At 34.6% G+C, this 28000-nt stretch overlaps 1 protein-coding gene and 1 long non-coding RNA gene across 3 annotated transcripts in view; both read right to left on the minus strand.

Moving 5' to 3' along the window:
* LOC124449765 overlaps window positions 1-21857 on the minus strand; it is a 72360-nt gene extending 50503 nt beyond the window's left edge. Inside the window, exons 1-3 of one of the 2 annotated variants that reach the window (XM_047000668.1) lie at window positions 21763-21857; window positions 13574-15677; window positions 12182-12969 (exon numbers count right to left, since the gene is read on the minus strand). In XM_047000668.1, coding sequence (XP_046856624.1) covers window positions 12496-12969; window positions 13574-15322 — 2223 coding nt within the window. In that variant the 5' untranslated portion in view covers window positions 15323-15677; window positions 21763-21857 and the 3' untranslated portion in view covers window positions 12182-12495. Of the gene's footprint in view, window positions 1-12181; window positions 12970-13573; window positions 15678-21762 lie in introns of those variants that run through there. The other variant, XR_006949583.1, reaches the window with a different exon arrangement.
* LOC124449770 lies at window positions 1382-27999 on the minus strand. Its single transcript, XR_006949584.1, has 4 exons — window positions 27927-27999; window positions 26582-26587; window positions 8894-8903; window positions 1382-1391 (listed from the first exon to the last, which is right to left on the minus strand). It is a non-coding gene; the product is annotated as an uncharacterized LOC124449770 (long non-coding RNA).
* Between the last annotated feature and the right edge of the window lies 1 nt (window position 28000).

Below are 28000 nucleotides of genomic sequence, written 5' to 3' on the forward strand. Positions count from 1 at the left end.
GAGTTCCAGTAGTTGTAAAGTGCTATTGCCATAAAATTCTGTACAGGTCTTTCATCTAAAGGCAAGCAACTAAAGGATATTTATAAAGTTGCAGCAACTTATTGTGCGATGTGATGTTACTTTCTCTACTATTCGGACATTAAAAACTTCTTTATCTTGAGAAATTGTCATTTTGCCAATTCTTTTCAATGAAACTATAGTTTTTATAGCATAATTTTCGGTATACTGGGCCCATAAAGAAGTCACTCTACAAAGTACATAGCAACATAGCCATATCGGAAGCTATCCTGGGGGTAGCCTTGGTAGGATAATTAGTGCAATCTTCAAAAAACTGAGAGAAACAGTGACAAACAGTTATTTAACCAGTATTTTAAAGTAATCCACATGGTTTGCACATGTTATGCGGTTTTCAGATACGACTTTCTGATGTTTTACTTTCAAATGGCACGTAATATTTGAGAAGTTTTCCTGACACAAGAACTAGGGGGTGAAAAATAATGAAAACTGTGAAATTCGGGCAAAATATTCAAGGAAACTGGGAAAGTATTTGTATAAAGACATGCATTTTTTATTTCTATAAACATGGCGTATAGACGTATGATAAAACCACAATTTTTTAGTGAAGTACGAAGTTTTCTTGTGCGCCAGTATGTTTATTATTTTCACTTACACAGTGAAAATAGCAACATATCACGAATGTGAGTTTTGAACCGTATTACTACAACGAAGTTTTGCAGGAAGATTGGAAACAATACGTTACTTTTTGAGGCGTGATGTTTAGGCACCCAAACACATTGGCGTTGGGAGGATGCGCCCCCTCTAAAAATTGGGAAGGGGATGAGTTTTAGGCTGCCTGAGGGATTTGGCAGCCTGTTTTGTGTAGAAAATTATCAGTTTTTGCAGTGGTGTATTTACAGGGTCGGAGGTGCACAGGTGTCTTTACCGTTGCAGACAATGGGTCAACTGGAGGTGCATAGAGGGGTGCAGATTGCAAACAAAAATTAAATCAAATCCATTCTTTTGATAGAAAAATCCTTTGTTGACAATATCATTAAAGTTAATTGACTGTTAATTACATATATGTATTTTGAATAAAAAGGCGTTAATGATATTTAATTTGTTGACCAAAACAGGAAGTAGTATCCAGTTTTAATAATTAGAAGGTCAAATTGGTTTCTAATCGCTGAACTTTAGCTGATCACTTAGCCAAGTACCCAATAATAAAATATCCTTGCTGGATCCACTGCTGGTGTTTTTAAATTTTCGATACAAACATCAACATTTTTGGCATTAAGTTGGTGTTTGTAAATATTAAAAAGTCATACAAAGTTTTTTCAAACACACATGAATAAAAAAATTCATGAAAACTTCACGCCTTATTAAGCACTGGTCTTACAGCTCGTTCAATATATCTCACTTCAGATGATTCAGTGGACGAAGATTAGAATATTTATATTCTATTATTGTGACAAACGCTGAATAAATCAGAGCGCGTTTCATTTGAAGGCCTACTTTGAGGGTACCAAGATGCTGTGTAAAAGCATATTCAAAAAAAGGAAAATGATTCGCAGTATGTCACTAATTCACCATCTGAGAGACTCTAGCAAAGCCAGTCGAATTGTCAGCGCACAAGCAACTTAGTTTGATCCAGACAAAGGAAATATACTTCTGTTTCCATCTGAATATTTGCAAATAAAGAGCATTCTTTTTGTCAATAAGCTGAGCAAGCTCTTGCTCTTCTCGTATTCCTCCTAATTCTTCAGAAAGGATTAACAATAATTTTTCTTCATAATCTATTTGGTAGTGCTTCACTTTTACAAAAAATCTGTAATCCTCTTCCTTACGTGTGGAAACTGGCAAAAAATATTGTTATGGAGAAGATTGCTACATTCTCCTTCCAGAAATTGCATATTTTGAAGCAAAGCAGACATCTTGGTTACCAAATTTGCACTTATCTCTCTTGCCATTTTCTTATATCTACTATCAATCTTACTCAGTGGACATGTAAGTATACTATAAATGGAAATGCATTTTCTTTTTCTGGCCAATAAGTGGCGGGAACTCTTGGTAAACTTTAACAGCTTCCTCAAGTTGGTTGGACTCTTGCTTAAACAAAAGTCTCCATATATCTTGCATCTCAAACGCTCTGTGTTTTTCTTCTGTTCTTCTGTGATATTAACTAAGCCATGACCACCAATTTGTACTCCTGGTAGAGATTCTACTACAACCTTCATTTTCCCATTTACTTCATTTACAGATTCATTCTTCGAAAGTTCTTTGTCCAACACAATGAAAGCCTTGGCTCCGTACAATATGCCAACCACAGCATCAGTTGCATCATCATTGTTAAATACTTCGGGATAGTCAGCTTTGCCATCACCGAGATGATTCATGGACAGCTGCTTTATTTCTGTTGTAGTTTCATACTTTAAAACCACACGGGACTGTCGCTTAGACGTCTTTGAATCTTTCAACTATTTTGCAGAACCTTCTACGTTTACAAACCCTGTCAGAAAACTAACTTTAAGACTGCTTCTATGTTTAGCGCATTTATTTTATCATCAATAGAACTTTCTACGAAGACGTCCGAATTTGTATAAGGTTGACGATCGGTGGTTACAGCTTTATTCAAGTGTTGATATGACCATAAAGTCTTTTTAAAAACCAATTTCTCAGAACGACGATCATAAATCATTCCGAACTTAAATGGGCGGCCAAGTGCAGATATCTCGTCTGGCATCATACTTCTCAAGTAAAAAATTAAACTATTAAGTGTTTGTGCATTACAGCCATTTTGATTTTAAAAAGCATTTTGCACTATTGGTATGTATAGTGCACGTATATATGTAACAACCCAAGTTAAAAGCAGAGAGGGCAAGACAAAAATGCAAATATTGCCAGAAATGTTTGTTAATTGAAAGGAACTGCTTTTATTAAGACGTTACTTCGGGCTATACTCTTTTCAGAGGTTGGACATGTTCGCGACTTTGAGTGCTATATTGTCTAGCATTTGTCGACAACATCTTTATTTAATGGCATTTCATTTGGTGATTGTTGTAGATCTGCTGTAAGAATTGGCTAATAAAATTGTGCAGTTTATGTGATAAAGAGAAACAAAATATAGCAAGTTTAGTCAGGCCTTAGTTGCCATATATCCAAAACTAAAACTAAAAGCAATTTGATCTAATGACAATTACGTTTTATTATAACATTAATATTACGTACGTATATTCTCTCTTATGAGAATATAGGTCCACACTGTCCACACTAAAACACTCGAAAACGATGAATGTGTAATATTTTTAACTGCGCATGCTAATACATAAAGTGCCCTCGGTTATTGTGACATCAAGCACCATTTCAAGAAGTCATTGACGTCATCGTTTTTAAAGCTCAATTTTTGACCGTCCACATTAAAACAAAATGCATGTTTTTTCAAATGGCTCCTCTTTCGAGAGCGTTTTCGAATCAATGCGTTTTCATTTGGCAGTGTATCCTTCAGTGGCGTACCAAAATCGTGAATTGGGAGGGGGGCACAAATTCACGTATACAAGTCTTAATCCGTTCTAAGCACTGGATTTCTAAGGAGATCAATGCGGCAGAACATAAATATAAGAATATGTTGTCCCCTCAATTAACGATTCTCTTACGCCATTAGTATCCTTTTTCGAGCATTTTAATGTGGACGGAAGGCCAAAACGCACTTACAAAAGTATTCGTTTTGAAACGAAAATGCAATAGTGTGGACAGAGTCGTAGTGACACTTAAAAGCAAAACGATCTGTGGAAACGATTCAATGAAGACGTTGTGTTATATTGACGCCACGTACCGTGCGTCAATCCTATACGTTAATTGTGGGACAATCACTTCATATATTCTGCAGTATCTGGCTAATTTCATTTCAAAACAATTGCTCTTTTAAAAGAATTAATCCTGATATAACAGAATATACTGTATGTAAATATGGACCTCCTCAATTAACGTTGTATTAGCACCCATGGTGGCCATGAACACTGCAGGTTAAATCTACCGTCAAAAGATGATTATTCAAAGTGACGAGAGAAGTTATGATTGAAGAGTTGATGTTAAAAAGTTGCAACAGGCATGTCAGAGCAAAGTGGCCGGTGTCACAAGAAATATACCTCAAGGGCCACAATTCCTAGGAAATATGTCCCCCTCGTTCCTAACTTTGTTCTCCCTTATTTAAAAGAAATGCCGGGAAAAACATTAAAATAAAAAACATAGGCTTCGTATTTTAAATAACTGAATAAATATATATTAAAGAGGGTTAGTTTCTTTTATCGCGTTTTACCGGTGACTGAAAACATAAATCACAACTCACAAAAGCCGATTTTGTAACACAAACTACGAAGGAACGCTGAGATATCTTGATGAATATTTTGTAAGGCGGATTGTTTATTTGAGTCATTGCTGTTTGTAGCAAACAGATACTGCAATAGTCTAATTTATAGTTATGATTGATAAGAATTGGACAGGTGACAGGAACTATTTTTAGGGATGAGAACGAGTGAGAAAATAGATAGAAAAAAGCGATAGCATGTAAGGAGGTTACTATTGATATTTAAAAGCAAAATTAAAAGATATTACATTGGCGACGAGGATGGCGGAAGCAGACGCCACTGTACACAGTACTATGCAGTCATCACTTTATGTACAACCGATAGCGGAATTTAACGCAGATATTCAAGTTGGTGCAAGCTTGGCAACTCGATGGAGTACATGGCTTGAGAAATATTTCGACAGCTCAAAGATACAGGCAACGACAGCGAAGATGAACTTGCTAAAACCAAATTAACGGAATATTTTGAGCCATAAAAAAATCGGCGATATGATGTGTACAAATTTTGCGAAGCCAAAAAAAAACAATCAGAAACATTAGACGAATTTCATACGCGATTGAGGAAATTAGCTCAAACATGTGTTTTGATGACGTTGACTTTGAAGTGGAACAACAGATAATCATGGCGGGATCTTCTTCGCGGATACGAAAGAAAGCACTAAGAGATCCCGAGTATATACTCACGGATATTTTGCTGGACGGCCGAAGAGATGAGCAAAGCACTTATCAAGCACGGTATATCGAGTCAAAGGACAAAAATAACGACACGTTGGCCACCATCCAATCTGAATTGACGCGAAAATGTAATTATCAACATAAACACGATAATACTTCCAGCAAACGACCCTTAAGCCCACTAAAACCCATTGACGACGGCAATCAATCAGACAGCAGTATTGAAAGAGAGGAATACAAATATGCTGTGAGCAAGAATAAAACCCCGAGCGTTCGTCATACGACATGCAAATCTTCTTTCAATGCGACAATTGATACTGGTGCAACATTCAACGTTGTAGATAAGTCCACATTTGAGAAATTGAACGATATACTTCTCCGGAAAACAAGCATACAAGCTTTTGCATATAGAGCTGACAAGCCCGTCAACTTTAACGGGAAATTCGAAGCATTAGTAGAAACACGCATGCGCGTTACCGTAGCAACGTTTTACGTGGCTAATAGTTTCAGATAGTGGCAATCTTTTATCGGCATCTTAAAAAACTTACTTGTGAAGGGAAAATGAATCACATTCTTAAAAAACATGAAGAAGTTTTTCGTGGTTTGGGTAAGCTGACTGGACAACAGACAAAATTAAACAATGAATCACACGCACCTAAAGTTCAGCAACAAAGGCGTATTCCCTTCCATGTACGTGAGAAAGTCTCATTTGAATTAAAATAGTTAAAACGTAGTGACATTATCGAGCAAGTACCAGAAACCCAAGCGACTCCATGGATTTCACATATTGTCGTTGTGCCTAAAAAGGACAGAGGAGTAGGTCTCTGTGTACACATGAAACAAGAAATGCAGCAATAAACAGACTCAGACACCCAATACGAACAGTGGATGACATCCGACTTGAATTAAATGGTGCAAAATGATTTTCGAAATTAGATCTCTCTCAGGCATATCACCAATTTGAGTTAAAAGAAAATGGTCGCTATATTACCACTTTCACTGCGCGTAAGAGATTATTTAGATATCAACGTTTAAGTTATGGAACAAACGCAGCGGCTGAGATTTTTCAGTTCACACTACAGGAACAACTACGTAGTTTACCAGGCGTTAAAATGATCGCCGATGATATCATTGTTTATGGCAGAACAAGAGAAGAACACGATGAGAATCTTGACAAATGTTTGCAACGGATTTATGACAAAGGATTGCGACTTAATCAATCAAAATGTACTTTTCTAAATAAAAGCATGTCCTGTAGGCTAATTTCCTATTCTTCCCAAGCAACAGCTGGCAAGAATGATGAAAAAGTTGTAGCTTATGCAAGTTGTGCTCTGACTGACGTTGAAAAACGATATGCTCAAACAGAGCGTGAAGCTCTCGCAATCGTCTGGGGGAGTAGAACATTTTCATTTATTTGTATGTAGTAAAGAGTTTACTTTAATAACAGATGATAAGCCTCTCGAGGTTATCTATAACAATCGGATTGCGAAGTCATCTGCCCGTGTTAAGCGTTGGGTTCTCAGACTTCAACCATACTTATTTAAAATTGTTTATAAACCAGGAAGTACTAACCCTGCTCATTATCTATCCAGACATCCGGTCTTAATGAACCACAAACCGCAAATGACCGAAGAATATTTAAACTTCATTGCTTTTAACGACGTTTCAAAAGCGATGACAATTGAAGAAATCGTAAAAGCGACTGATGAAGATCAAGTCTTAAACGGCGTTCGTGCTTCAGTTAAATTGAACGAGTGGGACTCTGATATAGTTAAACAATTCAAGTAAATCAAAGACGAGCTGTCCGTTACAACAAAAGGCGTAATACTAAGAGTAAAAGAATTGTCATCCCAAAAAGTCTAACGCAGAAAGCTGTTGATATCACATATGATTGTCATTTGTGACTAACCAAAACTAAAGCACTCCTTAGAGAAAAGGTATGGTTCCCTAATATGGATCAATTGGTAAAAGAAACCTTGGAGAAATGCGTTCCATGTCAAGCAGTGGGAAAATCACAACCACCCGAACCAATGAATGCGACAAATATGCCCAAAGGCCCGTGAGAAACTATTCATGCTGATTTTTACGGTTCCTTACCTTCTGGGGAGTATGTGCTGGTCGTGATTGACAGATACTCCAGGTACCCCGAAGTAGAAATAGTGCCATCAAGAAAAGCTGCAGCGGTTATTCTACATAATATATTCACAACACACGGAATTACAGAGACATTAAAAACGGAAAATGGTCCCTTTTTAACGAGGAAGAATACCAACGATGTCTTAAAACGTTAGGCATTAAAGCGTTATACTCGACACCATATTGGCTACAAGGCAACAGCGATGCTGAACGATTCATGCAACGCATGGGGAAAGCTTTGAAAACACCTCAAGCCGAAAGAAGACCGTGGAGGCAGGAAGTAATCAGATTTTTACTGCAATACAAAACAGCACCACATTCAACCACCAAAGTTCCACCGCCTGAGTTGATATTCAATCGGGTGGTGAAAGGCAAGTTACCAATACTTCACAAACGTAACATCGTAAACAAGCATAAACAAGCACATGAAAATGACCAGTCTGGTCAAGCGTATAACAAGCAATATGCGGACAGCAGACGTAAGGCAAAACATCAAGATATTATTGTGGATGATTGTGTGCTTGTTAAGCAAAAAAGGCAAAACAAACTGAACACAAATTTTTACACGACACCATATTTTATGATTGCAAGGAACAAATCACAAATCACAGCAAGAAAAAATGATGGTCACAAAGTTGTAAAAATATATTACATTTTAAAGGAATCCCCGTGAAGAATGATGAAATGGACACCGATATTGGCGATGACAAATATCCTGTGGAAGTGGCACAAAATGCGGAAATACCGAGAAATTCTACAACGAATTCAATAGGAACGAACAATGCACAAAGTACACTCCATACGGATTTTTCAACAAACACAAATAGAAGGTCAACGAGAAACAGAAAAGCGCCGCAAAGATATGGAAAAGCATTATCGTGGAGATAGACATTTTTTTGTAAACGCGGAGTGATGTAGTAAAAAGATACTTTAATAGTTGAATTTGTGTTATGATTGATAAGAATTGGACAGGTGACAGGAACTCTTTTTAATAATGAGAACGAGTGAGAAAATAGATAGAAAAAAACGATAGCATGTAAGGAGGTTACTATTGATATTTAAGAGTGAAATTAAAAGATATTACAGTTCTATGACTATCTTGGTTTTCCAAAAAAGTTTCCCCACCTTTTTTGAATAAAGAATTTGAAACAAGATTGATTTGGAAATTGTCTTTGATTGATTGATTGACTTAATTGGTTACGCCGAGAGTTAAGCCTAGATCGGTTTGCACATGCTAATTGATTATGCAAACATCACTCTAGATCAGTAACGGCACGCTTTTTATTGTTTATATTTTTTAAATAAAATTAGTTCATACAATTTAAATGTAATGAAGAGCGGTACTTATTTATACTCAATGAGGATTTATTGTTGATTTCTAGCCCTGCATAAATGACAAGGAAAAAAATAACGCTTCTCAAATTTTGCTAATGAAAGCAATAATTAACATTTGTTTTTTGAAAGAGCAGAATTAACATCACAGTTGTGACGTATGTACACGTGATAGCGTGGTTGTTTAGGGTTGCCTGTAAAACAAGGAATGGGAATTAGAGAATGAAATGAAGGAATGGGAATATCTGAATTGAGAAAAGCCAAACCCTGTAGGAAATATGTAAACATCTATTAATATGTTTTATTTGAAGACATGGCGACATGTTAAAATCAAAATTGACATGCTTACTACGATTTTTGTTCTTTCATAAACAGCGAAAGTTGTGTGACATCAAAGTAGCTCAAAAAAATTGTATAATATAGATAAACCAAGATTAAAGAAAAAATATAAGGGAATCAGTCGAGAAAATAAAGATTGTTTTTGCAGCCTGTGTTATTTAAATTGATAAAACGAACCGTAGGCCCGAATCATCTATCTTATCACGGAAATCGAGAGAAAGTAATCTAATTATTTTAGTACAGTCATACTAGTATTTTAATAAAAATGAAAAGGGTTGCTAGATAACTAATATGTTTATTTGTTCCAGACATCGTTTGCATTAAAGACCGGATTTAAAGCATGTTTCGGTATTATAATTGAATTTTTGTTTATCATACCTTAAAATATGTTGCGATTCTGTTTAGTGGCAACTTAAGTGTTCTCCAGGATTGCTTTTTAAAGTAAACAATCAAGTTTGTTGTCGTACGGAGGCGGCCCTGTTTCCAGGAATGTTTTTTCGCTACTCCCCATTTATATTGAACATTGAATAGGGAATATTGAGTAGCCAATCAAATTAAAACATTTTCAATCGACCACCAGTACAATTCTCTCTGCCAAAGTCTTGCAAATTGCATGGTTTGTGCAAAACATTTTAAAGCAAAGCCTTTTAACAATGTGTACTCAATAATAATAAATAAATTTGTGTATTTAATGTTGCTTTCAAAAGGCTATTTGAAAATAGAAAAAGAAATCATCTTTATTTTTTTCTATTGCATTATAGAAACACATGTGAAAGATCAGGAAAAACTTGTTTAAAAAGACTTGTTGCTTTTGCTCGTGCTCGTGCTTGCCACGCGATCTCATTTTTCTCCTAAAAGTTTTTGCATGTTTCCATAAATCTATGGAAACACAGAAAATGTTTACCATTTCTTAAAAGTAATTCGCAATACTATGATGCAGTAGCGTATATTGCTTTTAGCTATTGGTGGGCAAAGCTACGGACACCCAGGCAATCAGCTTGCAAAGGGGCACACCAAACGGTGCTATTTCTAAAAATAATGATGAAAAGTAGGTTTATATTGTGCAAACGGAAGCACTGGATATTTCTCATTGAAGACTCTTTGTGAATTCTTGTTCCTAGTAGTAAATTGAAAGCACCATTCGGTATTTTTCTGTATATAAATTAAAAGCCAGCTGACATTGTGTTCTACTAACATTTTTAAGCAAAATGTCGATGTTGTCAGATTTTGGAGCAAAGGGGGGCACCCCATCTTTGAAAGAAATACACGTACAATACCAAAGGCGTAGGAAGCGGGAGAACTATTTCGGCTTTAGCCCCAGAAATTTCATAATTGGGTGGCTTAGTCTCCTTAAAAATAAAACTTAACGTTACTAAAATGTAATAATCCTTATTCGCAATGCTATTTATATTTTCAACTAAGTAAAGGACCTCAAAGAACGAAGTAAAAACTGACTTAATTTCAAATTACCAATTCTTGGATTGCAATCAACCTCCATGGAATTATCAAAGAATTTGACCTACCCACGTCAGCTGGTGCAAACAATAGCATTGATAAAATATTCTTTTGTGTTTAACCACCAATAAGGCGGTCATGACGTAGCATGCAACCCACCTGTAAGGATAACTGTTGTCAATGCTTTAGATTGTATGAACACCGTAAAAAAGCAAAAGTAAAGGTGTGCTAAGAACGAATCCTTATTATAGATACAATTGAATTATCATGATTTTTGTGAAATCATGAACACGTCAGTTTTTGTTAATTTAGTAAAACTTATACATAATATCAATCCTAACACGGTTTATTTTACATGCAGATGAAAAACAAGTGACTTGAAGGAGATTTGAACTCGCACCTTCGGAATACTAGTCTGCCGCTCTACCTGTTGAGCTACCAAGTCCACAGGGATTGGAGACGAGTCAAATCTCTTAAAACTACTTATGAACGAGAAGCTCTCGCCACGATAGCAGTTACTGGATGGCACCGTGTTTCGACTTTATTCCAAAGCCATCATCAGAGAGATTATACATAATATCAATCCTAACACGGTTTATTTTACATGCACATGAGCATATAAGCAGGTTTATTTTTCGAGTTTAAATCTCGTAGAAGTCACATGTTTTTAATAATAATAATAATAATAAATAATTTGTATAGCACCAAAATCGAAAAGTTCAGTGGCGCTTCACATTCAATCCGCAATAAACAAAAAATGTATACTAATTAAAAATATGTACAGAATTAATGAAAATAAGAAAATAAATAATTGAATAAATTTAACACAAATTAGTCTTTAGGTTCTTTTTAAAAGGTTCCAGTTTAGTTTCATGTGCATGTAAAATAAACCGTGTTAGGATTTATATTATGTAAAATCTCTCTAATTAAATGAAATTAAATGAAGATATGATCTCTCTAAGTAAAACTTGTGAATTTCTTTACTCTCATTCAACTTTGCCACCGACATAGTCCCATTCTTAACTGTTTAAAGAGTACAACCGAGCATAACAGTGATAATACAAACGCAAAAACTCAGACAGATCGCTTTAGTCTTACTGACATTGTAGTAGTGTACATAGCTTGCACTGAGCACTGTCAATCGTTTTAGTTACTTGTTAAGCTCTTCGGTTTGTGTAACATATTCATTTTTCTATTTCGATTCTTTTGCAGCACTAAGTGTAAGAGACACTTAGTATATTGCACTAAAGTACAACTAAATAATAAAGATTTCATAATTTTCTCCAAGTGCTGCGTTTTTACAGGACTTTATAGAGTATTTGAGAGCTACAGAGTCCTTAAAACGTAGAGGGCATATGACTTAAAATTTTACTGCTTAAATTATAGTTTCATTTAACAGAACTTTGAGAAGGGCAGTGCATTTTCTAAAACAGTATGTGCATATCTATTTCCATTCTCAAAATGTCCGATCTATACAAATTTCTACTTCATTTTGCATAATGAGAATTTGAAATAGCATGTATATTTGCCGCTAAATTACCTCAATCGAGCAGAGTTCCTTAATTGTGAAGAGTTAATGGTATAAATAATTGCATGATCATTTCAATCAAAAGTTGACTTGAATGTAAAAGATGTTGGAAACTTTGCAGGGACTCATTATGCTAAGTAAGTTGTATAGATCGGACATTACAAAAACTTCAATATTTCGAGAATGGAAATAGATATGCACATACTGTTTTAGAAAATACACTGTCATTTTCAAAGTTCTGTTAAATGAACCTATAATTTAAGTAGTAAAATTTTTAAGTCATATGCCCTTTATAAGAATAGGAGACATGATAGCTACTCGTCGACTTCACCCTTCGCCCAAAAATAAATTTGTTGTTACACTTATCAGCACATACTTTTTGATACTAATTTCTCCAAAAATTTTTTTAAATTTTGGATTCGTTATATTAAAATTAGCTACAAGATCGTTTGCTTAATGCATATAAGTTACTAAAAAATTACAAAAAATATCTGTCTAAAATGACTATGTTAATGTTTACGTAGCTACAAAACTTTCCTTGATATTGTCGAACAAAGGAGTTTAATGATTGCTGCCTGAACTAATTAGAAATGCACGCATGTTTCTTCGATATTATAATTTTTTGTATTTTTCACATGGAATAATGGTTTTAAATTAGAGAGATACTTCCTTAACCTCGAATTATGAACACTTTAGACAAATTCGTTGCATTCGCATCATTAATACGCTCAAAGAATTTTTTCAAACTATTCATTTCCATATTCCAAAAAATAGCATCGTAGCTGTTGTCCTCTTCAACAACGTCATCCCAAATAAAAAAACTTTTTTTTAATTTGGAAAATAAAGTCCCTTTTTCACAATCACGAACCACCTCATTCCAATAGCGGACTTCCAGGTAGGAATTCATATCTTCTACAATTGATTTGTTCGCAGAAGGAGAAGTCTCAATTTCGTTAAATGCCATAGCAACTGATTGTAATATTTTGTTGGTATGGATCATCGGAAATACATTTTCAACAAAACAAAAAATTGCATCAAGATAGCCCAGTGATTTTTGGCAATATTCAACAATATTCTCATAATGTAAATGTGTAACACCATCACCATCGCATATGAAGTCTACAATGGTAACGGTAAAAGGAACCTAAAACATTTAAAAAGCACACCACGTCATTAAACAATTACTAAATTGTTTTAGTGTTGGGAAAGTTAAGAAAAACGTGCAAAATACGAGCCGATGGCAAATATTTTGCACAACTTTTCATAACTTGAGCAAAACTCTTAAGTGTTTGGATCAGGCTATTTACGTAAACACTTGAAACCGTTCAATAACTACTTTAACAACTACAAAGTAGTATTGGGGCTTTCTTAAAACAAGTGAGAATGTGAAAGCTAACTTCTCCCTAGCGACGAACCTGTAAAATTTAGTAAACAAGGATATCATAATTACAAAAACTAAAAATCACGGTGAGGTTATACACATTAAAAGATGAAAACAATCACCAACCTTTAATAAAACTTGGATTTACTTGGTCGGAAATGCATTTTAAGTCAATTTAGACGAAAAGCTGTCTTTGTTTTCGCGCATTTTTAAAATTTTCATGAAATCAAGATCTAATGGCCACCCAAACACGGAAATCGACCAAACAGAATACGTGTTTAGCATATGTTCTTTTAATAAGGAGTTTCATGAATTAGGGGAGGGGGAGGATAAGAATAAATTACTCTGATATTCACACTATAATTACCTTAAAGCCTTCCACATGATGCAGAGTATAAATACAGAATTCACCTTTTCTCCTGTCTTCTATTTGGTTATAGATGAGTTTTAGGTGGACTTTGTCCTCCCATTTTACACACAATATGTAATTGACCATGGCATTTATAAGAGAATTTTTTCCAGGACACTTTAAAGAAACCATTAAAATAACTTTGTGTGGTTTGCTCACGTCATTTTGAGTATATTGTTCTTTATTAAGATTCACTTCATACTTGCGAATCATTTTATCTTCATCTTTTTTAACCAGCTTTAAAGGAAGACCAAACACTGCAGTTGCACCATTGTTTGACGGCTCCAAAAGTTCACAAAAGTGAAGTATTCTGTGAATTTCAAGAGGATACAATGTAGTTGTTACATATAAAACTTCACTCCATTCACTGATTTGAATTTTATTAAAAGCACAAACTTTTATTTGGTAGGTAGTTGCTGGTTGAAGATTTAACAGAGTTACTGTTGGTGTGTTTTTATCTGTCCATTCTTCTTCAATGTGTGACCACACCTCGAATTTTTGGTCAATGGTATAGAAAATTTTATAACTTTTAACAAAGTTTGTGTTTGTTATGTCCCCATCCCAAGTAATTTTCAATGAGCTATCTCTTTTTTCAAGGACTCTCAGATTTTTTGGCTTCGAACTAGATCTAAAATCCTCATTTTCCAAAACCCCACCTACATACAAAGATACGAAAGCACCAGTTTGACTATGGTTACCAATAAGTAAAGATTCTTCTGTAACTAGAAATTTCAAGTCATCACTTCCTTTGTTAAACAACTTCAAATTTTTGAAATTTTCTAAAGCTGCACGGGTTTTATCTATGCCAAAGGGTTGGCAATATTCTTCCCAACAAATCTTGAGGGTGAAAGAAATGATGAACTTGATGTTGGTGTCATACAAGTAATTTTTTAACTTTTCCTGTTTGACGAAAGTAGTTTGATCAAGCATGTTAAGTATTGTTTGCAAATTTTCTGCTTCCATCTTCTTTATATCTAACCATTCTTGCATAGCTTTAGAGGAGAAAGGAGAGTTTTCTTTTTTGTCAATAAGCTGAGCAAGCTCTTGCTCTTCTCCTCCTCGTCCTCTTACTTTAGGAAGAACTGATAATATTTTATTTCCATAATCTTTGCGGTAGAGCTCAATCTTTTCAAGAAAGGTAGCAATCTGTTTCTTTAATTGTGGAAAGTGATAACAGATTTCGTTGTGAAGAAGGTCGTTACATTCTTCTTCCACAAATTTAAAATTTTGAAGTGATATAGACGTCTTGTTTACCAAATTTGCGCTTATCTCTCTTGCTATTTTTTTACACCTGGTATCGATGCTACTCAGTGGGCATAGGTATACTTGAATCGGAACTGCATTCTCTCCGTTTTTGCCAATAAGTGACGGTAACTCTTGGTAAACTTTAACAGCTTCCTCAAAGTTGGCAGGAGCCTTGCTTAAAAGAAAATCCCCATACATCTTGCATCTCATATTCTCGGTGGTTTTCTTTTGCTCTTCAGTGATATTAACGGGACAATTACCACGATTTTCAGCACGTGGTAGAGTTTCCACTAAAGCCTTTATTTTCCCATTTATTTCTTTCAAAGATTCATCCTTCGAAAGTTCTCTGTCAAACACAATAAAAGCCTTGGCTCCGTATAATAGGCCAACAACCACATCAGTAGCATCATCAGTGCTAAATACTTCGGGAAAGTCAGCTTTACCATCACCGAGATGATTCATGGACAGCTGCTTTACTTCTGTTGTTGTTTCATATTTTAGCACAACACGAGATTGTTATTTTGACGTCTTTGCATCGATTAGGTATTTTGCTGAACCCTCTACATTTACCAACCCACACAAAAAACTAAGCTTAAGACCTGCTTCAACACTAAGCGCTGTAGTTTTGTCATCGATCGAATTTTCTATAAATATATCCGAATTTACGTAAGGTTGGGGGTTGATGATTAGAGCTTCATTTAAGTGCTTTTGGGACCATAAAGTTTTCCCCATTATCAACTTCTCAGAACGACGATCATAAAGCATTCCTAAGTAAAATGGACGGCCAAGTGCAGGTATCTTTACATGCATCATCTTTCTAAATTAAAATATCACGCAGTTTAGATTTAAGCTATTTTATATTGGCAAGCGTCATTTCTGGAAAAATGGCGCGCTTTCATTGGTTCCGAAACAATTTTGCCGGTCCAATATTTTCCGTAATGGACCACGATCCAAAACGCGGAATTTTACAGTCAAATATAAACAAACATTGTAAAGCAGGCAACAGAACGCTGGAAAAACAAAACAAAAAACCATTTACGAATGAGAGTCGAAGGAAAAACACTCAGAAAACAGTTTAACTATTCATACGATGCAATTTGAATCGATTTATTTGTTACCGACGAAAACTAGAAACGTGAAGCCAATTCGTAAAAAACAGCAAAGACGAGAAAGAAAGCAAGCTTTGTTTCCGGTCAAATAATGCCATATAATAAATCTTTTAAAGTAAATGGTTTGAACCCGGGAGTATCGTTATATGTTTGTAAATGATGATCGTCCAGGTTAATAAGTTCTTCCTAAAGTAATCTATGTTTTTTGAAGACGGTATTTTAAAGTCCATGGCGTTTCTATGGCAACGAATTCGAAAATTTGGTTTTTTTCCCCATTTTACGTTAAATAAACAGGGTTACAATCATTGAGCTCTATAATAACTGGAGGGGCAAAGGGGCCTGGGCCTCGTGGTCAAAAACATGGCGGTAATGGCGGATTTTGGTGGTCAAAACTTCCACTTTAAAAACTTTTTTCAATATTCACTCCCTCCTGATTTCTAATACTGTTTGTATGAACGAAAACAAGTGAGAAAAACAAAACAATTACGATACCGACAGCATATCATGTGAAAATAATGTTTCAGCATTGCGTGAAAAACACAGTACAGACACTCATCAAAATAAAGAAGATCGACGGTAGAGGAACGCATATTTTGGATGTAACATTTAAGTTATTTTATGACATTTTAGCCTTTTAAAAGTGAAAATCAAACGGCATTCTTTACTAGACCTGTCAATCTCGTCAAACTTATACATTATTTCATGCTTTTGCGTGTTTGACTGTTTGTAAACAGTTTGGTGCACCTATTTTTCTTGCTTCAAATGGATAAATCTGTGTAAAAATGCTCCTAAGGAAGCGAGAAAATGTTTGCTTCAGTCCTACGACATAAGTCAACTAAAAATTTACCATGGTTAAGTATCATAAGTGTATTGTCATTACCTGATAAATCTACTGAAAACTCATAAAGAAAGTATGTTGAACTAGAAGAGCTACAAAAAGAAAAAATTCAAAACACCATGACACTGTTGCTTGGTAATTTGTATTTTGTAAACAGCTTGGCAGAATCTTGGATCTATTACTGAACAGAACTACATTAATTTTCCATTGAAATTACAAACTTGGAAACTAAAGTGCATTGGTTTCCCTGACAAAAACACTGTCTATTGCTGCATGAAGGCAAAATAGTTATTTGACAGTGTAGGTGAAGAAATTTATCAAGTTCTATAGATATTATTGTGCATCACTTACAGTTTTTTCGAATTGTGTAATATATGTCATGAACAAAATATAATTTTTCAAAACTGCTAACCCCTTCGAGCACTACTACTCTTCTATTTTGCTTAAACAACTTACAGCTACCAATACTAATTATTTATATGTACAAACTAACATTTGGGAATTAAATGATAAACAACTTGTTAAATCTTTGTATTTTACATCAAGCCTTTGAATTAGTTCCTTTTATCTCTTGGTAAAAAAATATTAATGAAAGACTTACAAATCAAGTTTCTCTAAAATAGTATTTTGTACAAAGAAACTAAATAATTGGAAAGGTCACATGTTGAAGACAGACTTTGCTTCTTTGACTAGGTTGCTTGACCAAGAGCAAATTTAAATTTGTTTACAATTTGTTTAAAGAATTCTTTTTATTGATTTCTACTAATTCTTCATAAGACACAAAGAATTTCTTTGCCATCTATTTTTGCTTCTTCTACATTCAACTTCATTGTAACCAATGCATCCGATGTGAATTTGTGGATCATCTGGAATTATACCAAGTATGCATTTGATGAGATGAGACAATAATATGTTTAATTTTTCATGCATATTAATGATATAATCATAAGCTACTGTTGAACAAAAATTTCAAGGTAGAAACAAATCTTAGCACATTGTTCAACACACTACTTTTATCTAGGTTTTGAAGTAGTAACCTGTTTACTATAACAATAAATATTTCATTTACAGAAACGCTAAGTAGTACTTTAAAATTGTTTGCATAAATCCAACTTTCCAATCCCATTATAATTGTCTACACTATACAGTCAGTCAAATTGAGCATGCAAACAGTTTAATAGTTATTTTTATTATACAACATATACCATAGTTCTCATTAATTTTGCATGGCACTGCATTCAATTTCAACACAACTCTGTTGTAAACTTTCCTTCATCTTTTCAAAAAACATGAACAAATTATGCCCCATTTTTGTGAGGTAAACTCAATTCAAATCAGGAGAGTTTAGCTTGATGCCTTGATCATGATACAAGATGGATGCAAAACTCGATAAAAATTGACAGCTTCGACACGTCTGGCGAGCGATTAAGTGAAGAACAAACAAGACTGGACCAAAATAACTTTAAATTAAAACTTAGTAGTAGAAACACTCTTCAAGTATCGTGTTAAAAACAAAATAGTAAAATACTGTGTTACTTACCGGAGTCAAGAAATGTTCCCTTTTCTGTCGCTATTTCAGCGTCCGCAAACCACAGAAGTTGGCAATTTAATAAATAAATTTTAAAAAAGTGTTTATGTTAGGAAAATAAAAAGTTTTGATATTTTCTATACTCGCAATTGTGGTGGTCAAATCAGGGTGGGCGACAAAAATTTTATTTCATGAGCCCGCGTCTCTCCGCTGACTTTGACCACCAAAATCCGCCATGTTTTTGACCACGCGGCCGCGCGCTAATAATTTATACTAATTTTGTTGACGTTTCCCCTCCAGTTATTATAGAACTCAATGGTTACAATGCTAGAAAGCGTGTACGTGAATAGCTTAGGGCCTGGGCTGGGGTTCTACCATATATAGAGCCTGGTATCTAATTTGTACATCAAGCAAGCGTGATCAGTACATGTTCAACGGTTTTACAGTTATTGTTATTCAAAAGCTTTCCGAAGGTTTTCTGGCAATGCCTAGAACTAAATATCGATCTTTAAGAAGACCTGTTAGATCAGGGAAACGTTCTAGAAAGCCGAAAGAAAATAACGACGATGGTGAAAGCAGTATTTCAGCGAAGAAAATCCGACTGGATGAAAGCTCATCCAGCCATACGACAACATCCGCACCCCGAATTCCCACTGGTTATCGCTTTCAAGACGTAGCTATGCTGGGTCAAATTATATTGAAATGTGCCGTTTGCAAAGTCTGTTTGAAAGGTAGTTTACGGCTGTTAGAAAAACCTGGAGGATGTGGATTGGCTAAAACAATGTTGTTGCAATGTTCTAACTGTTCTTGTGATACCTGTACTGAGCTCCCAACCTCACAATGAGTGGTCAAAGGTAAAGGTCGATTTTATGATGTGAATCGTCGAGTTACTTTGGCTATGAGAGTAATTGGAAAGGGAAGATCAGCTTTGGTTAAATTTTGTGCTGTTATGGACATGCCAGGGCCAGCAGCAAAAATATCCTATAACACCCATGTGAAGGCGATTTTCTGTGTTTCACAGGAAGTCGCTGAGTATGAAATGAAAAAAGCAGCAAAAGAAGTGCGAGCCAAAAGCAATGTAGGCAAGCATGAAGCATTGGATATTGCAGTTTCATGTGATGGTACATGGGCAAGAAGAGGTTTTCAATCTCTATATGGTATGGTGTCTGCCTTGTTTGGGACTTCTGTCCGAAGGAAGTTTTTAGCGGTCCAGAAACAGTGCGGACAGCATGCTCGTTAGCAGTTTGCTTGTTCAATGGTGGTGCTAAGACACTTGAAACAATTCAAAGAGGATTGAATATTAAAGTAGGAAAGCATAGCAAAACTGGCTTTTCTTTAATTGACCTAAAGAGACTGTATGCAGCTGCTAAGAAAATGACAGATGAAGCAAGGCTTCGGTGTCAGATTTGTAGGAGTGAGAGGAAGAAGCGAACTGACCAAAATGACAGACAAGAAGGAACTATGTATGAAAGTGGTACTTTTGGGAGCTAAACATTTATTTTAAAGAACATTAATTGTTCATTTTTGATGTTATTCCCCTTTATTCTATTATTTTATTGTATTTTATCCAAAAATTATCTATAAATATTGCACTATATTTTTTTGTCGTTATTTTGACTTGTGCGATTTGGGGCAGGTCGCTTAGAAGAACCAGCAATCCAATCTCCATGAAAATTGGCATTTATATGTATTTTGAGGTGTAGAATGCAATGAAATACTTTAAAATGTGATAGGAGTAGAGTAGAATTAAGTAAAGATTGAGAAATAATGAATCATGGTGGTTGTCGATGGTTTTTGATAACCATGGAAAATAGAACACTACTGTACTGATAAAAAATTATATCATTGCATTCTTCACCCTTTCCTGCATATTCAGTTAAAAAATGGTGTTGATATGACTTTTGGTTCTTGAGATTGACCTGCCCTAAAAATGCACTATGTTCGCAAACAAGTTTCCATTGCTTGCTCCCCCCTGTTAAGCTATGAGTTTCCAATATGCAGTTTCATGCTATGAGTTTCCAATATGCAGTTTCATGCTATGAGTTTCCAATATGCATGAAACTGCATATTGGAAACTCATAGCTTAACAGGGGGGAGCAAGCAATGGAAACTTGTTTGCGAACATAGTGCATGCAAACCCCTCCCCCCTGTTAAGCTATGAGCTTGGATACATATAGCTTAAGACCTTGTCTTCAAACTTGTACTAGCCTAATTCTTTCACTAGCAATATAATTGAAGTAATGTGGTATTGAACATAAGGTCTCACAACCTGATTTTGCGGGTATCTACTACCTTAAGCATTTAGCAGAGATAACAAAGAGGTATGATATTACTATTAGTAAATGAAAAAATGTTTGCTAACTTTGCTCAAGTATTATTAGAATATTCAAGAAAGGTATTTGAACAGTGAAATATCAAATTCTTCAAAAAATACAATAAGCCGTTGATTAGATAGTATACATATATTTACTCGATACATATATATCACGAAAGCACTCTTTTATACGGAGAATCATCAATTATAAACTCCCTTCATATATATAAATATATATGTACATGAGTCACCATTACACTATAGTGATAGCCGGGAGGGCACATTGTATATACACTTTGTACATAGCAGTTGCCAGAAGATCGCCCTACGGCGTAAAACTCCGAGTAGCGACAGCAAACTTGTCAATTTTATTTCATTTTATCTTACGCTCTTCTAATATATAGAATATTTAGCGCTCTTTTATCCAGGAATATCCTCCCATATATATATGTATATACATTTATACTTGTGAAACGGTTATTTCTTAGCTTTCCGAAAATCTTAAAGGGTGAAGAAATATTTCAGCATAAAACTTAATTGGAATATGACAAGCAAAGGGCAGATTGATAACGTTATCTTTCGGATGTTTTGGTCGCATAAAATAAGTATGAATTCGTAACGTTTTTTGTCGTTTTGCATGGGTGGTTTGGATTATTTGTTAGCAAATAGTCATTGATTCTCTCTGCGTTATTATGGATAAAAGAACCTGATTTGAGCAATTCTCGCTAATTATAACTAATTATTTCAAGGCTGCAAACTGCTTTGACAGCATTGTTATTCTTTGTTTGCTATGACTAAGATAAATTTTACAATCCTTTCGAGGAAATCAAGTAATTTTACCGAGTTAATGGCAAATTTAATTTATGGAGTAAAGAATTAAAACATACGCCTGTATTTGTGCATTTTTGATCATGTATTTCTCCCTAAATAGTTATTTCATTGCTGAAATACTTATTTCACTCGCTAAATAGTTACTTCACTGCCTTACCATCACGCAAATAAAGTCAACAATCCTTTCTACGCAATCAAGTAATTAACTGTACTTTCAAAGCATTAATGTCAAAATTCTTGCTCTTCAAAATTAAAATAAAATTGTTAAAGTGTTCTACATACCTTACTAAGGTTTGAGGCAAAATTCCAGATAGTCTACATATATTTTAAGTTCAAGCTTTCGACTGCTGTAATATTTTGAAAGCAGAATATCCCCTCTAGCAACTTTGAATTAACATTTGACCGTTGATCTTATCTGCATTTAGTTAAATATAATTAATGTAACTATTACTATTGGTTCTTTAAATGAACAGAATTAACATTACGATTGTGACGTTTGAATATGTAGAGGGCTATCTATGAGGCGAATAAAGGATCGGAATGTGAAATCCTTTTAAGGAATATGCATACATACAGTATTTCATTAGTATTGTTTTATTTTGTGGCGGCATGTCAAAATAAAAATACGCATGTTTACTGCGATCTTTTTTTTTAATCAAATGCAAAACTCGTATGACATCAAAGCAATAAGGTAAAATCATGTAATACATGTTGCTCTTGAGCCAATAAGTTTGAGCAAGAACACGAGAGAACAGATCGACAAAATAATCATTGGCCATGCAGCCTATGTTATTTATAAACATTTAAAAAATAACTCTTAAAATACGGGCGCTGATTGGTCGGATGCTAGAATCTATTCTAAAAACGAAATGGAGAACATATATTCTTGATCCTATAGAGCTATAGAAACACTTGTGAAAGTTTGAAAGAAACTCGAAATCGCTTGAATACTCTCGTACTATGCACTTGAGCTTGGCACCCTATTTCTCGTTTGTTCCAACATGGGTGATATTTTACATTTCTTAAAAAATTCGCAGCACTGATGTTCCAAATTTCAAAATTGAGGGCCCGTTTCTATTTATGGAAATTTTGCTTGGAAAGAAAAATTTTCGGGACATCTGTTTTTCCAGCAATCATTTCCATTTTTCATTCATGCCAGTGTGGATATAGATATTGCGGCCTTAAATAAACGTATATTACTTCTTTTACTGATAAGAAACTGCTACTACATAAGGTTGGACACACAAAATAAAGGCAAGAAAACATGTTGTAAGACGAATATTTGTTGAAACAACGACTAACGGCGAATTTGTCACTTTTATTCGGGAAATAAGACTTGTATATCTCGAATACTTTTCAATCAATTCATATTACTTTATGCTAATTGTTTCTAACAGCGTGACCTAATTGCTGACTGCTAATTTTCCACCGGACTAAATACAAAAAGTTGAAAAATTTCTCCTTGAATAAACCAGTGGCGGATCTAGTGTTAGTCAAAATAAATTACTGCAGCACATTTTGCCATATATTTACATTTCTAATCCCCTTAGAGGCATCTCAATTGGTGAAATTATATTCTTTAGAAATTCAAAACAAAAAGTGTTTTTCAGAAAGTATGCGCATAACCATTAAGAACAGACGCTAATAGTGAGGCCCGTTCCACTTACGAAAATTTTACTTGGAAAGAAAAATTTTCGAGACATCTGTTTTTCCAGCAATCATTTCCATTTTTCATTCATGCCAGTGTGGATATAGATATTGCGGCCTTAAATAAACTTATATTACTTCTTTTACTGATACGAAACTTTTCTAGACAAGGTTGGACACACAAAATAAATGCAAGAAAATATGTTGTAAGACGAATATTTGCTGATACAAAGACAAATTTGTACTTTAAAAATGACAATCTTTTGAAAATTACAAAAATTTAATTATTTCATAAGAGCTCCAGTTCATCAACTAAGCTATAAATTCAAACATTAAACATCTAATGAGCTAATTAATGAAAAGGAAATAATGTTTTTGATTTGTCTTGTACTGCGTCATGGTTACTCCAGGAAATTTTATTTCGACCCATCTTCAAAAAGTACAAATTATGAAACAAATGGAAGGCACTTAAAATGTTCTGAACATCTTAATCACATTACATTTCTTTCCCTCGAAATGATTTAAAAAAATTGATTAGTTATTCCATTCACCTTAAACGGCTCTTGAGCGTAGAGATTTTACGATTTAAAGTTTCTTGTGATTCGTTCAAGTCATCAACTTTGCGTTAAAATCTTCGTTTCGAAGCGTTCGCTTGTTGCAGTTCTTCTTACGTATCGTCCAATTGTCGCTTCGTCTGACGAAGTTTTCGACTTGTCTTGTCGTACTGTAAAACACAACACATAAACTTTTAGCATTGAGTTACACCAAGGCCAAACAAAATCAATAAAAAAAATTCAAATTCACGTATGAAAGTTTGTTTTCACAGAAATAAATATGCATCTACTACTGCATCACAAACATCTTGCAAGCATATTAACAATTTTTGACTTAGAGTGTTAAACAATACTGCTATAAACAAATTTAGAAGCAAAACTCAAGGGTTTCTTACGATCACAGAAATACATTTTTAAAGACGTTCAAAGGAAATTTTAAAAAAATTCGCATTGATAGCATGGCCATTAAGGCATGAAAATTATCGCCAAATTTAACACCATAATGGTAGCCAAATCCACGACTTGGATATACATCTAACATATCTAACTAAAACAGGGTTGAAAGCTGTCCCTGATTAACCCCATGAATGCAAAATTGTGTATATAATGAATATTATTTACCCCTTCTTTATACTGGTCAGCGTGTCTAGGTTCTAAGGCTATAGGCAGCACAATGAACGACATGTGCAAAGTCGAGATATGCAAAAGGAGTTAATTGGTTGTCTTGACTAGACGATCAAACTATAAAAGTGATGGATGATTCACTTTTGTATTTATTTAGGTTTATAGGACAACTGATGTTTCCAACAAAGAGAAATTAAGTGTGGTTGTTTGCATGAAGAAAAAATGAAGTAGCATTGAAATGCAGCTTGGATTTGTATATGGAACTTTTAATAGAACTGGGAATGCCATATCAGCATTGGCAATAGGTAAGTTGAATGAGCATAAAAACCTCAGAGGCACTTATGTGACTAACAGATGATGCATCTGAAATGGCAATTGCAGTTGTATTGCAACTGACAGCTGTAAATCCAAGCTGTCTTTAGATGATACTTCTCATTTTATTCATGTGAATAATACTTAATAACTTTTTAGTGGAAACATCAGTTGTTTCATCAACCTGAATAATCACAAAGAGCAATCATCTATCTTTATTGTTTTTCTCCTTTCAGTTGCATCTTACAAACTGTTCAAAAAATCCTACAGGAAAAAGCCACAGGCACTTTGGTTATACCAAATTGGCCAACACAACCTTGGTTTCCTCTAATTGAACGAATACTTTTACAACCTCCACATGTTTGTCCACCGTCGCAAAACCTGCTCAAACTACCAGCTGCACCAACAGAAGTGCATCCACTAGTAAAAAAGCTAGAGTTGAAAATATGTCTTGTGTCAGGCAACAACTTACATCAATAGGTGTCTCTCCAAGTTCAGCAGAGATAATCATGTCCTCTTGGAGAAAGGGAACAAAATCCCAATAACCAACTTATATAACTAAATGGAGTCAATTTTGTGTTGCTACAAAATGTGAATTTTTTAATCCCTCTATTACCACAATCATTCAATTTTTAACTAACCTTTTTCATTCAGGGCTATCTTACTCTGCTATAAATTCTGCACGCAGTGCACTATCTGCCATATGCCAGACCCACAATTACATTTGGTCAACATGCTTTAGTGAAAAGATTCATGAAGGGTATATATTGATTTAATACCTACATTCCCTCACTACAATTCTATTTGGGAGGCTAATATTGTGTTTAATTACTTAAGGAAAGAACCCCCTATACATGATTTAACATTAAAAGATCTTACTATATGATTAACGTTCCTTCTTTTAATACTAAGTGGAACAGGAGGGCAAACTATGTACCTGCTCAGTTTAACCGACATGGACCTATCTGAATCGAAATGTGTATTTACAATCCGAGAAAAGATCAAAACATTTAGACTTGGTTATCACATTGCTCCAATTACATATGAAGCCTACCCTCATGAACCAGAGCTTTGAATTGTACGGCACTTGACGGAATTCATTGATCGAACTAACGATTTGTGCAGTTCTATATGCAAAAAGATTTTAATAAGCTTTATAAAACCGCATCAAGCGGTTTCCCGGATAACTATCTCACGTTAGTGTAAAACATTATTAAACGCTGCAGGTATTGACACCAAAAAGTTTGGAAGTCACAGCACTTGAGCTGCAGATGCTTCATTTGCCGCAACACAAGTAGGGGGTATGAAGAAAATTGTTGAATCGATTGGCTGGTCGAATGCAACCACTTTTCAGACATTTTATAATAAACATATTAAGAAAACCTTTAATCTAGGTTCACTATTTGAAGGCAAAACGGAATTATCTAATATCGTTATCTTTTGTGGAAAAATTTAAAACTACCGCTAAGGTTGTCGAAACGTCAATCAACAACAACAAAAACAGTCTTTCTCAGGATTATACCAACCTGGATGATCTACATTTACAAACATGTAACGATACTCCCGGGTTTAAACCATTTACTTTATTACGATGTCCGCCATCTTGAAATAAAAAATCGCTACGCTTGCACATAGACTCGGAAATATCACACAAGAAATATGTTATCAACTAAAGAAGTGTTGTGAAGTGCACCAGCTCAAAATTGTCATCACAAAGATAAACATGAAAATTCTATGTGATAAAAAGACGGCTTACAAAACATTCAATGGTATATTTTTAAAAATATTTCTAAAGTATATATACCAACGTTTCCAAACTTTTATTTCACCGAACATAAAGGGCATTTTGTCTTTGCTTGATTGAACCAAAAATCATCAATACCATGCTTCAAGTAAATTTTTCTACTTTGGTTTGTTAATAAAATTGCTAAAATAGATTTGGATTCTTGTAATACTGTATGTACAGTATACTATAACAGTAGTACTACTTCGCTAAACTAGCGACATTTCACTACTACAACAAAGATGTCGTGTGCACTGCAAACAGCTGCGAATGTTGGACATGACAGTCCAATTACAATATAAAAATGTGTATAATAAACAACAAAGCTCAAAAATTGAAAAAATGGACTCATAGCTCAACAAATTTCATAACATAGAAAGTAAACGGGACATCTTAATTACCATCTATCAAAATTATAGCTTAATATTGAAATGATAAATCGCTCTGGTTAAATTGAAGCAACATTGATAAAATAAATCATACAATATGCATTTCTCATCTTATCGAAACAAAAAAAGGCAACGTAGAATCACAACTATTCTGAGCGGTATTTGAATTATATTTCGGGTAATAAACTCAAATTGTAAGAAAATGTAGCTTTGAAACTCAACTGGTACCAAATAATCTCACATATACTGAATTACAAGTCGCCAAAACTGAAAATTCCGTATGTTGATCGTTCTCATTCTTATTTGCCTGTTCTGTTCTCTTCGCAGCATTTGGACGATGAAAAACCGACTTTAAAAATTGAAATGGAATTGTTAAAGTCAGTTAATTTCAGAGCGGCGGTATGGGTACGAAACACTATGAAGAGCTAACATTTTCAGCAAAAGGCAAATTGTCCACGTAAAGGTAGTCAATTAGCCCCAGAATTTGACGCGGATTCCTGCGCCATTTCGCCTTATTACATGAAAGTTTTCTCTATTTAGCAGTAAAAAAAATAAGTACACACCAAAAAACAAGTGTAAATGATGTTAATTATGAGATGGCATTATTTTTTATAGGCATAGCGCAAAAAAACTCGTCATCCGAGTGAGCGACTTCAGCAATCTTTGTTGTTCGCCATTGTTTAACAAGTGTCGTGAAGACCTTTCACCCCGATGCTATCTAATTGGTTGAGAGCAAGACTCCCTTTGCTTTGATTGGCTAAGACGTTAAACATAGTATTGATTTCACCTTTCTCTGATCATATATTCAAGATAAAACAATCAATTTTTCTCTTTAACGTGCAAGTTATACGATTGACATACATGCTAAAGATGATAAGTACTACTAAAGTAACAAGATGGTTAAAAAATTTTTCGGTTCCTCGATGGACGTATGAAAAAATCACAATTTTTGATGTGGGCCCCTTGAGTTGAAATCGTTGGAGAAATGACTTTGTTATTTATTAGAAAGAGAGTAACTTTTATGTTATACTATGTTTTTAGAATGCAGGCAGTAGATTTTTCAGGATGTAGGGGTAGGGGTAGAGCAAGGCCCATCAGTGACATTTGTCCTGCGTTCTCTTATTTTGGTCCTTGAACTGGTTGCAAATGTCCCAATCACAGCTTTTCAACATATTTTGAAGACGTTTGCTGTTAAATATGTACCAATGTCA

Source organism: Xenia sp. Carnegie-2017, unplaced genomic scaffold, assembly GCF_021976095.1.
Source record: "Xenia sp. Carnegie-2017 unplaced genomic scaffold, XeniaSp_v1 HiC_scaffold_23, whole genome shotgun sequence".
NCBI lineage: Eukaryota > Metazoa > Cnidaria > Anthozoa > Malacalcyonacea > Xeniidae > Xenia > Xenia sp. Carnegie-2017.